At 37.6% G+C, this 17139-nt stretch overlaps 1 protein-coding gene and 1 pseudogene across 6 annotated transcripts in view; one reads left to right on the top strand and one right to left on the bottom strand.

Annotated features, from left to right (window-relative positions):
• Positions 1-809: 809 nt before the first annotated feature.
• LOC149996076 (large ribosomal subunit protein uL6-like) lies at positions 810-4792 on the bottom strand (annotated as a pseudogene). Its single transcript, XR_016507490.1, has 2 exons — positions 4723-4792; positions 810-2267 (listed from the first exon to the last, which is right to left on the bottom strand). The product of XR_016507490.1 is annotated as a large ribosomal subunit protein uL6-like (transcript).
• The window catches only part of MTRF1 (mitochondrial translation release factor 1), a 65592-nt gene continuing 53190 nt past the window's right edge, over positions 4738-17139 (top strand). For 3 of the 5 annotated variants that reach the window (XM_090258677.1, XM_090258673.1, XM_090258674.1), the window contains exons 1-5: positions 4897-5163; positions 7370-7755; positions 12698-12789; positions 14161-14242; positions 14412-14519. In XM_090258677.1, the coding sequence (XP_090114803.1) occupies positions 4949-5163; positions 7370-7755; positions 12698-12789; positions 14161-14242; positions 14412-14519 (883 nt within the window). In that variant the 5' untranslated portion in view covers positions 4897-4948. The other 2 variants (XM_090258675.1, XM_090258676.1) reach the window with 2 other exon arrangements.

The following is a 17139-nucleotide window of genomic DNA, read 5'->3' as shown; positions in this document are numbered from 1 at the left end:
GCAACATTAAAATGACAACACAACTATCAACAATAAAATCTAAAAAATAAAAACAAACTAAGCAAACAACCAGAATAGGAACAGAATCATAGTATGGGCAGCATTTGAAGGTGCAGCAGCTGAAAGGGGGAAGCGGGAGAAAGGAGGAAGTGGTGCAGGAATTAAGAAGCTAATTGGTATGTACAAAATAGATGGGGAAGTTAAGAATAATACAAGAAAAGGTAAAGCCAAAGAATTTATATGCATGACACATGGACATGAACTAAGAGGGGTGGGATTGCTGGAGAGAAGGGGAGTAATGGGCAGAGGGGAGCACAAGGAAAAGAAATTGGGACAACTGTAATAGCATAATCAATAAAAGATACTTTTTAAAAAAAGAGTAAAAGAAAGGTAGTGGGGTTGATCTTTCAAGGCCTCAAAACACCTTGACAGAAAATTATTTGAGTGATCTAGTTTCAATAATGCCAGCAGGTGGCGCATTTCATATCTTTTTTTCAAGCAAAGAAAAATTTGAGGACCAGTGTAAATATAAAAGAAATGCTGCCTTTTTATCCTTTGTATTCTGCTTGTCTTGGGGAAAATAATAATAATATAAAAAAAATAATCTTTGTTTTGCTCTTTCCTTTACACCTTAGTGTTAGCTTGAGTTTTGTGTTAAATTGCTAAATAATTCCTGATTTCATTTTTTCTCTAATAAAATAAACCTGATCAAAATCCCAAGCTGTTGCTAATTTTCACATTGTGGTATTGTAACCTAACGCAAGTCGGCTACCTGCTGCTATGAAAGTCAATACACAAGAGGCAGGTGCTGATGTAAAGGAGAGTGGTTTATTTGCAGATGCTGGCTATCTGGAAGATGGGGGATTCAGGTATCAAAGCCCATCTCCTGAAAGATGGGGGACTCAGGTCTGTGACCATCTCCACTTCTCAATGGAGGCAGAGATTTGTTTTATAAGGAGGGAGGGGGAACAGAACAAAGAGATCAAGGGTGGGGGCAGTATTGCAAAGTTCTCTATATGCAGACAAGCACAGTTTGTTCCTGTAAAGCAAGTGATGGTCTGGTTTGTATCATCCTGGTTTAGTCATCCTGGCTTCACGTCATCCTGGCTCCACAGTTGAAGGTCAGCAAATCTCCCAGAGCTGGGATGCCTGAAGATCCAGGTCTATATCTTTTGAAATTAGATCCTAGGATTCTTATACAAACATGCTGTTCACCTATAAGCTACATATTAGTCAGAGTTAGCACTTACAGAAACAATGTCAAAAGAATGGTTGGGTGGGTTACAATTTCCCACTGTTACAATTTTCCACTGTTACAGGATGTCTCAAGATGCAATCAAGAGCCTAAACTCCAGGGAACCAGAAAGCCAAAGTGCACCTCCAAAGTGTGTTATTAGCCATATCCCCAGTGTGCTATGGCTTATGTGCTGGGATTTTATGTTGCTTTCAGTGCCTCTGAAAATTTCCCAAAGGTTTCAACTTGGCCTGGAACAGTCTTTACACCCATTCTGGTCTGGTTCCCCCAAAAATATCTGGAACTGAGGAAGTCCTGGTGCTCTTGTCTCTAATCAGTTTCTTTCCTTCTCCTTTTCCCTCTCTTCCCCTCCAAAATCAATAAGCATGTCCTCAGGTGAGGATTTTTTTTAAAAGGATATATATGAAGAATCACTCAGCATCTTGCTCTTTTCTATAGCTGGACAACTTAGGTCTTATTCATCAGCATACTGAACTGTTCCTTTCAGAAACATATATACCGTTCCAAATTTTTCTGATATCCTTGTTTTTAACTGTTGTGGCTTGTTGAATCAATGCAGCTGAATTTGATCCAAGATCAATGTCATTTCCTTCTGAGCTTGAGATACTGAACAAGCAATGCATGACTTCAACCAAATCTTGCAGATGTATTTTTCACTCAAGAAATTTCTGACTTCAGCAAGGGAACCATTCTCCTGAATAACGTTGATGGGGAAGTGAGCATACACAGACCTCATCTTGTAACAGAAGCCCAATGTGACACCTTGATCATACTATATGTGTGACTGCAAATAGTGCAAATAGTGGCCAGTTCTTTTATATTTCCCCACCATTTGTCAACTCAGAGCTGCTGCTTTTTCTTTCTCAGGATACTGAGTTCTACATTGATGTGATTAAAGTTCCTCTGCAAGGTGCCTCTGGGGCCCTTCACAATAACTGTGCATCCCCCTTCAGAGTGATATAGACATTTTTCTGGAATGATGACAGTCTGATTGCTCAGGGTGGTCTTCATCCTTGTAGTAGATGGAGTAAAAAGAGCTAGAAGAAGTTACTTAACTTCATAAAATGATTCAATAACAATAATATCCATAAGGCTTTTTCAATCAAACATTAAAGAATAATTTTTCTTTTATAGGTTTCTTATTCACAATAATACTCATTACAAAACTTCAGGAAATCTGAATACTATAAAGAGGAATATAAATATTACCTATAATTCAAACAGACTTTTAAATATATATGCATTACATGTGGCTTTTAAAGTGAAATAGTTTAAAAATAAATAAAATGAAATAGTTTGCTGAGTTTTTTTAACATCCTCTTTCACTTAATGTGTATATCTTTGCATATTAATAAGTTATTTTCTTTCTTAAAAAACAGGGAGGAGGAAGCAGTATTTATAGTACCAGACATAAATGTCTTGAGGGATTTTCAAAAATTGAGGAATAACGTACATAAAGTTGTTTCATTTATATCTCAAAAAATTTTTACATATATTAGTCTGTTTGAGCTGCCATAACAAAACATCATAGATTGGGTAGTTTAAACAACAGAAATTTATTTCTCTCAGTTCGGGAGGCTGGAAAATCCAAGATCAAGGTGCTGGCAAGGTATGTTTCATCCTGAAGACTCTTCTCTTGGCCTATAGTTATTTGCCATCTTGCTGTGTGTTCACATGACCTCTTTGTGCTTGGGAGTGGGGTGGGAACAAAGAGAGACCAGAAAAGCTCTTTGGTGTCTCTTCTTATAAGGGCATTAATCCTATTAATCCTACCATGTCAGGGGTCCACCTTTATGACCTCATTTAACCTTAATCACCTTAAAAGCCCTGTATCCAGTACAGTCACAATGAGGTTAGCTTCAATATATTGAATTTAGGGTGTGTGTGTGTCACAATTCAGTCCATAACAGTAAGGAGAATAAAACTTTATATATAATAATTTGTGTATCTACACACACATCAAAGAAATAGAGGATTTTGTTATGTAATTTACAAGAATGATTTGTATGGTCTTGGAATTTGTTTCCTGCTGGAACATGAGCTCCATGTGGTCAGACTTTTGTCTTTCCTATTCATTGCTAAATTCTCATGTCTAGATCAGTGAAGAGTACATAACTGGGTGTTCAATATTTACTGAATGATTTTTTTTTTTTTTTTTTTTGAGGATGGGTCTTAGGACAAATTGATTGCATTGACTGAATCTCTGCTTTATCACTAGTAGTTCTTTTACCTTGGACAAGTTACAACTTAAACTCTCTGTGCCTTAGTTTTCACTTATGAAAAATGGGTATTCTAAGGTTGTTTTAAGGATCAAATGAATTAGTAGGTCTAAAACATGTAGAATAGTATCTAACATGTAGATAAAAGTACATAACTTTAAGTAGGTAATAAAAGATATTTACATTTAAGGCCAATTTTCCTTATATGTACAGTCATAATCTAAGAAAATATCCTGGGAAGTTGGTGATATGGGAATCTTTTTGCCTTTGCTTTTTAGGAAGAAAGACTGAGGCATACAGGTCAAATGACTTGTAAATGTGGTTGCTAAAGGCCATATCCCACTGGAATATTTGAAGTAAGGCAATATGTTTGCATTCCCCTGGAATTGTTTATTATTTGGATTTTTAAATTCTTTACTTAACCTGTCCTTTACAAGCTATTAACCTAAATTGAGTCCCTAAATTCTATATGTGCATGCAACATCTATAAAATCATTAATTTGTAGATATCTATAGTCTATACTTTGGATCCCATTATGATTTTTAAAAATAAGAATTTATACAGTCATTTAATCATTAGGTATTTTCTCAGGTAACAGAAGCTGAAAGTACTGCCACTGACATGCAGAATCCCCTAAATCTTTGAATGATGAAAAGAGGGTCCTCATAAAAGAAATTAAGGAATCACTACTTTAATGATTCCATATGTAAGAAAATTCTTATAACTCTACGCTAATATATTGTAAATCTTGATCTCTTCATCAAAACTGTAGATTATATGCCCTTCTGGTCCCAAGATTATGGCCAGAGGGATAGCAAAGTCACCAAGAATAATTCGGAAGTTGCCAAGGACTTGTTTTAAAGTGTTCTCAAGTCTGACCGAAAACTCTGACATTTAGAAAAAAATTTAAAAATAAACTAGAAAATCTCTTTCATGGGTTTGCCTTAACCTGAAAAAAACGAGAAAGTTCCACCTTCGGCCCTGGGGATGAGGGCGGGGCGCCTGTCAGAAGATAAACTACAACTCCCAGGATTCCTGGATGGACGCTACTGGGAGTTGTGGTACATCCTACCCAGCCCAAGGCCTCACGTCCCCGCCCCTCCCCACCCCAACCGATGGCCCTAGCAACCCAACCCAAGCCCTGGCCTCCTGCTTTGGATGAGTACGCCACGTGATCGCCTCACGGGAATTTTTCTCGCTTTATTTTTTTCTCCGCTGTAATTTTTCTCATTTGTTTCCTCCGTTACCTCATTGTTCTAATGCACGCCGAAGCACTACTCCTCTGAAGACGCATCGAGACGGAGGTGGAGCCTGGAATCAAGTGTTAACCCGGAAGAAGTAGTCTAGGAAGTGAAAGTGATTCCGTGCCTCTCCGGCTGAACCGTAGCGGCTTAGAGAAAGTTCCGACCTCAGTAAGGAGAGCTGACATCTTCTTATTTTCTATTTTAGGCACTCACAATTCATTTCTCTTTTATGATCTTAAAAAGTCTTTTTTCCTTTCTCTGGTTTATTTTCCATGTTCCCCCCTTACGGGGTCGCTCCATATACCGAGTTACACTGTATGGCTTACACACGCTGCTCTCGCCCAGGATTAACGTCAGTCTGTTAGCCGAAACAGAATTGTTCCAAGATTATCAGAGTATTCCTCTTACCTGTGGTGGGTGGTGGAGAAAACGTGCTGTTCTCAGGTATAATCCTAGAGAGTGAACCTCTTGGTTTTTTCCCCCCCGTAACATTTGAGGTTCATGACCTTGAGAATTACTCATTCTACTATTGTTCCTAAGATGGAAATTTTAGAAGTGTGCTAACAAAAATGTTTACCACCCTTTTATTCCGTCCGTTTACAAATGGACACACCTCTTCTGATGTTCTTAAGACTCAATGTAAAGGAACAGAAACTTCTGCTGGAGGACTGTAACATTTGTGGTTACTGGGCATAGACGTATTCTTCCACAGTCCTTTTCTGCATTTGATTCAGTATGTTAAAGTCCATGAGTAGAACCTGCAAACTTTGAATATTTTAGAGACTATTATCAATGTTTTATTTCCTAGGTGACATGATATATGTTAGTAGAGTTACAATGATCAGTGAGCTAATATACGAATGCACCTCCTAGCACAGGAACACTGGAGACTATTAAGCTTGATTTTGATATATTTTGACCTTTATTTCAACTTTGAACTACAAGATTTTAGGGACAAAGTGTTTTTCTTAGAACCCTTTCTTAATAAAGCGATTGTGTACTTTTGTTAGCTCTTGATTATCTCTGTTAGAGGGGAGAACAAATAATTATTGTACACAGTCAATTTCACCTAACCTGTAATTTTTTTAAGTAACTTTTTTTCTTGATCATAAAAGTAATACATGCTATAAGTATAGAGGACTTTGGAAAACACTAAGAAGTAGAAAAAGTAGAAAGCAAACAAGAAGTATCCATAATTCCACAACTAGAAATGTATCATATTAACATTTGGTATATTTACATTTAGTTTTCTTTTTAAAAATATTTAACATGTATATCATATATTGTGGAAAAATTTGAAAACATAATTGAGATTATATTGTTTTGTACAGTTGATCCTTGAACAGTGCAGGGATTAGGACAATGACCCTCCCAGTCAAAAAATTCACAAAAACTTAAGTAATCCTCCTGATTATACTTGTTGGATTGATTCTGGGACCCCCACAAATACAGAAATCCCAGATGCTCAATCCTTTATATAAAATGGTATAGAATAATGCATACAGTTTGCCCTCTGCCTCCACAGATTCCCAACAATGAACTGAAAATACTGTTTGCAGCTGCAATCTGTTGAATCTTCAGATGTGAAATCAGGGTATACAGAGGTCTGATTATATATTTATTGAAAAAAATCAGGGTATAGGTGGACCTGTGTAGTTCATATCCATGTTCTTTAAGGGTAATAATAGCCATTGTCCTTTTTTACCAGACCTACTTTCTTTTGGATACTTCCTAGTTTAATATTTGAAGTTTTCTTCATTTAAGATTTCAGCTAAAAGGGAAGCATCTTTGAAGAGTGATTATGAAACAGAAAATGAAAACACTGAGCTCTGACGCTGGCTGGTGTGTCTCGGTTGGGTGTCATCCCCATGTCCCATAAACTGATCATGGGATCAATTCCTGGTCATGGCACATGCCTAGTTTGTGGGTTTGTTGTGGGTTTGGTCCCTGGTTGGGCCACTTTCTAGAGGCAACCAATTGATGTTTTTCTCTTTCCCCTCTCTTCCCCTCACTCAAAAATCAGTAACCATGTCCTTGGGTGAGGATTTTTTAAAAAAAGAAAGAAAGAAAAGAAAAGCACTGAGCTCTGAATAGGGAACCTGCATTCTAGAATCAGGTCTCTCTCTCTCTCTGGCTGAGTGAATAATCATGATTAAGTTACTTGATTTCCTTGGACATTTGGATACCTAAAATAAAAGAATTAAACAAGAAAATAGTTACTATTTACAGCAGACTTTTGAAATCTATGACTATGTGAACCACCTAAAGTTTGCATGATTATTTTGTACCTTTCAAGTGCTTCTTCTTGAACTCAATGCTACATTCTGGATACTTCCTAGAAAATAGCTGACTTAACCTAGCCTATTGATATGTTTATTGGTTACACACCTACTCATTTCTCTTAATTATATATGTTGAGTGGCTAAAAAACAGTGCTTTCTTCATTTATCTGAGTTCATTCTTTTCAGAAGTTTGAAGATTTTTTTTTGAATTATGGAATGGGGAGCTGGTTCAGACATTGAACTGAGCAAGATTTCTTAAGGCTTCTTCCAGTTTTATTATCTGTAGAGTTGATTTTTTTCCAGATTCTGTTTATTTATTATATTTCAGATGCTGAGATGAATCGTCACCTCTGTGTTTGGCTTTTTAGACATCCATCTCTTTATGGTCACCGCCAGTGCCACAACCACCCCCTTTTTCATCAATTTGCACAGTTACATCTTGATACAAGGCTGTGGGTTTTTAGACAAAACAGGAATCACATTCTTCATCACCTGTTAAATAAGAATTGGTCCAAGAGATATTGTCATCAAGACACCAGGACGCTCTGGAAGCATAAAGCACTACAGAAATATATGGAGGACCTGAATAAGGAGTACCAAACACTTGATCAGTGTTTGCAGCATATCTCTGTGAATCAAGTGGACCAAAGGTCTTTGAATCAAAGACATGCTGAGTTGGCACCACTTGCAGCCATTTACCAAGAGATTCAGGAGGCTGAACAAGCAATTGAAGAATTAGAATTAATGTGTGAAAGTAAGTAAAAGATATGTATTGATTTTCTAAGTTAAATTTATTGAACTCAGTCTTTAAAAAGCTTACAAGTAGTAAGTTCTAGACTTGGAAAGAAGAGGACTCTGTACTCTGGGTGTTTGAATATTTCAGCTACTAAAGAACAGCTACTAAGAGATTGAGCTCCTTGTGGTGTGTTTAGGGTCTGCGAGACTGAATACTGACCTTTTCAGAAGCTTTAATTTCTTGAACAGAACTTTACTGAGCATTGCTCTACAGTGCTACATACCAAGGACCCAAAAATACAGTTCCTGCCCTATCAAAGGGCCTATGTGGTCTAGGTATTTTAGTCTTTTAGCCATCTCATCCAAATCCCCACCCCACCACCAGCCCTAGGCAACCACTAATCTACCTTCTGTCTCTGTAGACTTACTTATTTCAGGTATTTTATATAAATGGAATCATATAGTATGTTACCGTTTGTGACTGGCTTTTTAAAAAAATTTTATTGATTAATTCTAAAGAAAGAGGGGAGCATTGGTTTATTTTTCCACTTATTTATGCATTCATTGGTTGCTTCTTATATGTGCCCTGACTGGGGATTGAACCCACACCTTAGCATATCAAGACAATACTCTAACCAACTGAGCTACCCAGCCAGGGCTATGACTGGCTTTTTTCACTTAGCATAATATTCTATAGGTTCATCTATGTTTTAGCCTATGTCCATACTTCATTTTTTTATTGCTGAATTATATTTCATGGTATGGGTATGCCACATTTCATTTTATTTATTCATCAGTTGATAGATATTGAGTTGCTTTCACTTTTTGACTATTATGAATAATGCTGCAATGAACTTTTGTGTACAAGTTTTTATGTGGCCATAGATTGCTGAGTTGTATCAACTCAATGTTTAACTTCTTGAGGAATTGTCAGACTATTTTCCAAAGTGGCTTCACGATTTCCATTCCACCAGTGTATAAGGGTTCAAATTTCTTCACATCCTTGCCAATCCTTGTTATCTGCCTCTTTGATTCTACCAATACCAATGGGTGTGGAATGGTATCTCCTTGTGATTTTGATTTCACTTTCTCTGCCTTATTAATGATATTGAGCTTTATTTTTGTGTGTGCATATTTGCCATATATCTTTGGATAAATGACTGTTCAGATTCTTTGCCCATTAAGTTATTTGTCTTTGTATTATTGATATGTAGGAGCTCTTTAAATTATAGACACAAGTTCTTTATCAGATATGTGATTTGCAGAAATTTTTCTCCCATTCTGTGGATTGTTCTTTGAAACACTGCACTTTAAAATTTTGATGATGTCCATTTATCTTTTTGTTCCTTTGTTGCCTGTGTTATCAGTGTAATATCTAAGAAACTACAATTTAATCTAAAGTCACAAAGGTTTATATCTTTGTTTTATTCCAAGAGTTTTATATTCTTAGCTCTTACATTTAATATTTTTACATTTTTAATATGCTTTATTGATTATGCTATTACAGTTGTCCCAATTTCTTTTCCCTTTGTTCCCCTCCACCCAGTGACATCATTCCCTCCTTTAGTCCATGCCCATTGGTTTTGCATATAGATCTTCTCAACATCTTCCTATCTACTCCACTCCCTCCTACTATGTTTCTTAATTCCTGTACCATCTCTCTCCTTTTCCCCCCTTCCCCTTCCCTGCTGACCTCCCCCCATAATGTTCCCCATACCTATAATTCTTTTCCTACTCTCATTGCCTACTTAATTTGCCTTTGTTTCAATTCCCTAGCTTCTGTTGTTGGTTGTCGTGATACAGTTTTCATTTTAATGTTCATAGTTTTGATCCTCCTTCTCCTAAACAAGTCCCTTTAACATTTCATATAACAGTGGTTTGGATCTGATGAACTCCTTCAGTTTTACTTTGTCCTGGAAACACTTTCTCTGCCCTTCTATTCTGAACGACAGCTTCACTGGATAGAACAATCGTGGTTGTAGGTTTTTGCTTTTCATTACTCTGAATATTTCTTGCCAGTCCCTTCTTGCCTGCAAAGTTTCTTTTGAGAAATCAGCTGACAGTCTTATTGGGGCCCCTTTGTACATAATTCTCTTCTTCTCTCTTGCTGCTTTTAAGATTCTCTCTTTATCCTTTGTTTTTGACATTTTGATTATAATGTGTCTTGGTGTGGTTCGCCCTGAGTCCAGTTTTTTTGGAACTCTCTGTGCTTCCTGGACCTGTAAGTATTTCCTTCCCCAAGTTAGGGAAGTTCTGCTTCATTATTTTTTCACATAATTTTTTCATTTCTAGTTCTTCTTCTTCACTTTCTGGCAACCCTATGATTCAGAGGTTGGCCCACTTATAGCTGTCCAATAAGTTTCAGAGCCTTTCCTCATTTTTCTCATTTCTCGTTTCCTCTTTCTGCACTGGTTGACTGTTTGTTCCTTCCCTATGTTCCGATTTGTTGATTTGATCCCTGGTTTTCTTGCCCTCACCACTAGTTTCATATGTGTTTTTGTTCATTTCAGCAGGACTAGCCTTCATTCCTTCCCTGTCTTGTTTAGGATCTGCTGTTAGGTCTGTAAGCACTTTTATAAGTGAAACTCTGAACTGTGCCTCAGAAAGATTTCCTATCTGCTGCTTCATTGGATTAGATATTTGCTGTCTGGTCAGCTGCGTCACTGGGATCTCTTTCATAATCTGTGCCATCCTGAACAGTTTTTTGTTTACCTTTGCTTCCTGGGCAGGGCTGTCACACCTCCTACACTATAGGGGGAGGAACCCTGTGCACTCATCACAACGGTGCATTTTCTGTGGGGGTGGGGGTCCTGCCATTCAGTCTCCTCTGAGAGACCAGGAGCCTCCTCCTCCGTCCCCACCCCCCACCAGACCTCACAATCCAAGACAATGGGGGTCTGCCTTCCCTGGCTTTGGAATCTCAAGGTGATGGGTCTGATCTGCAGCCAGAGGTGCTCCCCAGGCGCTTCTCACCTCCCCTTAAATACAGGTATCTGTGCTCACCACTGTCTTGCCGCCGTCACTGCTGCTGTCGCGGACAGCACAGCTCGACCTCTCCTCCCCGGCTTCGCCTCTCCTGTCAGATGAGCACCCCTTCTTTATAATTTCATATGTTGGACTTGCATTTATTTTCTGGAACTTCTGGTTATTGCTGGTTTTGCAGTAGTTTTATGCCTTCTTAGTTGTGGGGTGAGACGAAGCGTGTCAGTCTAGGCCTCCATCTTGGCCAGAAGTCTCCTGTGTTTGTTTGCATCTGTGTCCCAGGCAGAGCTGTCGCTCCTGTTATGTTGTAAGGGGCAGAGCCTTAGGTATTCATCAGTAATAGGCGACCTGTTTCATTACGTTGTGGCGCTGTATGTTGGGGAGGGGTCTGTGAAGGAACAATGCCGCTTGCCCAGCATTTGCCCCCTTTCCAGGCACCTCTCCCACCTCCGCACCAGACTGGAGCCCCTCCAGCTGCCGCCCTGGCCATCATTCCCAGAGTGGGTGGGTCTGTGGTGGTTCTAGGTCCGTGGAGGCCTTTCAAACAAGCGGACCCTACTGAGAGACTGGCAGTTTCTGCCTCCGTCCCAACCCCCACTGGTTTGCACAGTCAAAAACAATGAGGCTTGACCTTCCCTGGAGCTGGGACAAGTGAGCTGCTCTGGTGAGGAGCTGCAAATGCTTCCCAGGTGTCCCTCCTGACTTTTTAAAACATGCAACTGCACTTTCCTCCCGGCCTGCTGCTGTTGCCACTGCTACCACCACCACACCGTGTCCTCTCCGCCTGGCTCCACCCCTCCTACCTGTCTGGATGAGTATTTCTTCTTTATATCCTTATTTGCTGGACTTCCATGCACTTTGACCTTCTGGAACCTCTGGCTATTTCCAGTTTTGAGGCAGTTGCATTCCTTCTTAGTTGTGGAGGGAGATGCAGCATGTCTGTCTACGCCTCCATCTTGGCCGGAAGTCTACCTTAGCTCTTACATTTAGGTCTTTGATTTACTTGAGTTAATTTTGTATATGGTATGAGAGGTGTTTAATTTTTATTTTAGTATTTTTTAGCATTGCTATTGCCTTAATATTTTTTCTCTTAGGAAAATTTTTCATAATATACAGAAGTTGAAAGAAAATAATGGACTAACCTGGGATTCAACATTTATCCAGATTTTACTATTGGTTTTTAGTTACTAAACTTTCTCCTGTGCTCTATCATGTTTAATTAAACCTTAGAAATGTTCAGCATAATTACATGTGTGAAGTCCTGCATGTTCAAAGCCTTATATTTTTCTGCCTTCTGTTGGTGGCACCACAAATATCTCACCCACATTTAATGAGGATTATTTTTTACTCTTTTTGCATAATGCCACTTAAATTTGTAATTTATTAATTTTGGAGAAGTTTCTTGCACATAATAGGATCTTAGTGAATGCTTTCTAAATTGAATTGGCATAACTTCTTTCAGCCTTGATTATATCATGTCTAAGATTAGATTGGATTATATTGTTTCTGAACTCTCTTCTAGGTTTACAGTTCTGCTATTTTATAATAGTGATACTAGCTACATTTACTCTACAGAATTGAGGCTTTAGCCATGCTAGATTACTCAGTGTGTTGGGTAATGGTTGCCACCTTTAGACAAGAAATGGCCACCCCAATTTACTCCAAAACTTATGTTATTTGGGTTTATATTTAATTAGCCAGTGCCTCTTTAAACCTGTTTGATTAATTACTGATTTCTGTAATTACCTACACACCTTCACAAGCTCTTGAGTCAAGATCATGCTTCTTTTCACACTGGATTTTTTTGGAAATACGTTACAAATACTTGTTTATTGATATTCTCTTAACTCTAACAGTTCTTATGTATAATCCCTTGCCTTTACAACTTAAATAAAGCTCAGTAGTTAGATATTAGGTAGCTATTTAAGAGTATCCCTGTAACTGTTTAAAAACTTATTATTTCTGTTGCTGGTTTGTAGGTCTAAATAAACAAGATGAAAAGCAGTTACAGGAACTTGCATTGGAAGAGAGGCAAACTGTTGCTCAAAAAGTCAACATGTTATACAGTGAGGTATGTTTTAGGAGGTAAACTAATCTTAATACATATTGTTAATATAAAGGAATACTGTTCTTGCTAGATTATGCATTGGTGCTCAAAATACTTTCCAAACACCAGTTTATTAAGTCTTCTCTTACAATAAGTGATTAGGCTGGGTTTAGTGCTGTAATTTGCTACAGAATGAGATTGAAGAGATTGTGATAGCTATCAAAGAATAAAACACTCCCCCACCCCCATCAGCAATATTCTAAAATTGAATCTATTAACTTGCCAGGCAAGGGAACACATGGGGATAAAGAAATTTAGTTCACTGAGAGGAAACGTTAGGGGTTTTTAAGTCTTAGAAAGGAGCAGTGGCTCATGGTGATTGTGCTAATTTAGAATTGAAAATTTGCATTCTGGATAGAATGGAGTGAGACAGCTGGTTAACACAAGTATTTATTGTAGCTTCTTCCAGCTCAGTGGATGATTTGTCTAAAATCACAACTCTATGCCATGCTTCCCTCTGTCATATTTGCCATCCTCCCGCCTTCAGTCTTCCCCACTCTGGGAATCCAATAGAGCAGCTTTTTGAGGAGTTGAAGGGGATGAGGTGGAGGTGTCAGTTATTTTTATTGCTGATTTAACCAGCAAACCAAAGATGTCTGACTCTAATATTCTCTCCTATAGATTAGATAATTTCTAGTGGAGATGGAGTACGTATTTTGAAAATTGACAGTAAGGAGTTTCATGACATATAGATCTTTTAGTTTGATTTGAAAAACCTTTTAATAATAATACAACTAAAATTGCTTCCCTTTTCTTTCTAAGAGGAAAGTTTACTTTCTTTATTAGGATGCCCCTTTTCCTTGTCACAGCTAAAAAGCTATTTGAGCCTTCTCTTGGGAGTCCTCAACATACTTTTTAAACAAAAGTAACTCTACTGAGAAGGCAGGGCACAGCGGTGTTTTGCTTTCATTAATTGCAGGAGAGAATATGCAATCATATGTAAAATGAAGACTTTTAAAGCTTTACTTCATTCGTTAGATGAGGGAAACTACTGTTCAGAACCAATTAGAGGTAAAATCTGAAGCAAATTGAGTGGAACACTGGACTTTGATCTAAATTTCTTCATTTTAGAAAATTAAGGTAATCTGATAGCATTATAGAGAACATACTGACAAGTAACTTCATTGTTAACATGAATTCATCACTCATTTTAGGTCTAATAGGTCTACTTATTAAAGCATTTTAAGAGTAGACCTCATTGGGATGCTATATGATTTTTGTTAATTACCAATTTTAAAAAAATATTTGGGGGTCTTTTATATAAGTTCAAGTAACAATAGTATGTATACCATGGAACATATACATACTAATGCTTATAGTTTTTCCATTTTTTAGCTTGTCCAGAGTCTATTACCAAAGGAGAAATATGACAAAAATGATGTTATTTTAGAGGTGACATCTGGAAGAACTACTGGAGGTCAGTAAAATAATTTTATTGTAAATAATCCGCAAAATAATCTAAATTTTACTTTAATTGGACACACTATAACTTTAAAAGTGGTTACTAATTTCCTAAGGGGCCTGTAATTAGGTCTGGTTCTTTTGGAAATTTGTGCTGACTGAATATTTTTTATATTTTCTCTTAGGTGATATTTGCCAACAATTTACCCGGGAAATATTTGACATGTACCATAATTATTCAAGCTATAAACACTGGAAATTTGAACTTCTGAATTATACACCTGCTGATTATGGTAGGTGTATTTGAGGATTTGTCCATAGATGATGCTGAAATTATTTTTCCTCTGAGCTTCATTAGATTCATGTTGTCCTAGTTTTTAATTTTTATTTTATTATTTAAAATTTTTATTTTTTGATTTGAGAGAGAGGAAGGGGGAGAGATAGAGAAAAGGGGAAGGGAGAGCAGGGGAAATGAAACATTGGCTTCTGTTCCACTCATTCATGCATTCATTTGGTTGTTTCTTTTATGTGCCCTGACCAAAGATAGACCCCTCAACCTGACTAGTGGGATGCCGCTCTAACCAACTGAACTACCTGACCAAGGTTGTCCTATTAAAAAATATATATATATATATATATTTATTTATTTATTTATTTTTAGAGAGAAAGAAAGGGAGAGAAAGAAACGTCAATGTGTGGTTGCCTCTCATGTGGCCCCAACTAGGGACCTGGCCTGCAACCCAGGCATGTGCCCTGACTGGGAATCTAACCAGCGACCCTTTGGTTCAAAGGCCAGCCCTCAATCCACCAAGCCACACCAGCCAGGGCCTATTTTTTTTAAACATTTGATCTGAATATACTAAATACTGTGACATACACTCATCAGTCACAATGATTTACTATAGTAGAGTTTTTAACTGGGAGAAAAGAGTGGGAGGGGGGCTGATATCCTCCTAGGAAGGAATATCTAAATAAGAGAAAATTTTCCTGTGGAGGATAGGTATGTGCCTTGCCTAGAAAGCATTGCTTTGTTATCTAATCAGGTTTATCAGTTAGGGTAAGTGGCTAATGATGTATCAGATTTTTAAGGGAATGTAGAAAAAGTTAATTTTTCTTTATTTTTAAAAAGCTTGCATCTAATTGGGCTGATAAAACTTATACAACATAAAAACAATGCAAGCCTTTAAATTTGCAAGTATGTTAACTGTTAAATCAGATCATCTGATAGTAATTATTTTTCCCCTTCTTTTAATCCATCTGAAAGTAGTTGTCTGCTTGGTTACATAGTGATACACTGTAGTAGACAGAGAGGATTATGAAAAATCAAAAACTATCAAAGTGGAGAAAGAGGATTAATGTAGGTTTAAAAATCTAGGGAAATGAAAACCAGTATATAGCATAAATTGTACTTGATACAGATTTTATTTTTTTACTTTTTGAAAAATTATGTTGTATTGATTATGCTAGTACAGTTGTCCCAGTTTTTCCCCCTTTACCCTCCTCCACTCAGCACTCCCCACTCCCTCAGGCAATCGCCACACCATTGTCCCATGTCCATGGATCCTGCATATAAGTTCTGTGATTATTCTGTTTCCTATACTGTACTTTACATGCCCATACCTATTTTGTAACTATATGTACTTTTTAATATCCCTCACCTTTTCACCCATTCCCCCATACCCCCTTCCCATCTGGCAACCATCAGAATGCTCTCTCTATCCATGATTCTGTCTCTGTTCTTCTTGTTTGCTTAGTTTATTTTTTTATTCAGTTGTTGATAGATGTGTATTTATTGCCATTTTATGTTGCTAGTTTTGATCTTCTCTTCTTAAATCAGTCTGTTTAACATTTTATATAATAATGGTTCAGTGATGATCAACTCCAGTAGTTTCTCTTGTTTGGGAAGCTCTTTATCTGCCCTTCCACATTTTTTTTTTAAGATATATTTATTTATTTTTAGAGGGGAAGGGAGAGAGAAAGAGAGGGAGAGAAACATCAATGTGTGGTTGCCTTTTGCACGCCCCCAACTAGGGACCCAGCCACAACACAGGGCATCTGCCCTGACCGGGAATCGAATCAGTGACCCTTTGGTTTGCAGGCTGGTGCTCAATTCACTGAGCCATACCAGCCAGGGCTGTCCTTCCATTGTTAATGGAATCTTTGCTGGGTAGAGCAATCTTGGCTACAGGTCCCTGCTTTTCATGATTTTGAATATTTCTTTCTCGTCATTTCTAGCAAAGTTTCTTTTGAGAAATTAGCTAGCATTCTATGGGAACTCCCCTGTGGGTAACTAAGTGCTTTTCTCTTGCTGCTTTTAAGATTCTCTCTTTATCTTTAACCTTTGGCATTTTAGTTATGATGTGTCTTGTACTGGACCTCTTTGCATCCATTTTGTTTGAGTATTTCTTTCGCCCAATTAGGGAAGTGTTCTTTCTTTATTTTTTCAAATAGATTTCCAATTTTTTGCTCTTTCTCTTCTCCTTCTGGCACTCCTATCATGAGAATGTTGGATCTCTTGAGGTTATCTCAGAGGCTGCCAACACTAGCCTCAATTTTTTGGATTCTGTTTTCTTCTTGTTGTTCTGATTGGTTGTTTTTTGTTTCCTTATGTTCCAAGTCATTGATTTGATTCTTGGCTTCATCCACACTACTGTTGTTTCCCTATAAGTTGTTATTTATTTCAATTAGTGTATCCTTCATTTCTGAGTGGATCTTTTTTATACCGTTGGGGGCCTCACTAAGTTCCTTGAGCATTCTTAAAACCAATGTTTTGAACTCTGCATCTCAGAGATTGCTTATCTCCACTTTGTGTAGTTCTTTTTTGGAAGTTTTGATGTGTTCTTTCATTTGGGCCATCTTTCTTTGTCTCCTCATTTTGGCAGCCTCCCTGTGTTTGTTTCTATGTATTAGGTA

This window comes from Furipterus horrens, unplaced genomic scaffold (assembly GCF_987537825.1).
Source record: "Furipterus horrens unplaced genomic scaffold, mFurHor1.1.pri manual_scaffold_12, whole genome shotgun sequence".
Classification (NCBI taxonomy): domain Eukaryota; kingdom Metazoa; phylum Chordata; class Mammalia; order Chiroptera; family Furipteridae; genus Furipterus; species Furipterus horrens.
Note: the sequence above shows the minus strand (reverse complement) of the source record. Positions and strands in the feature narration are given on the sequence as shown.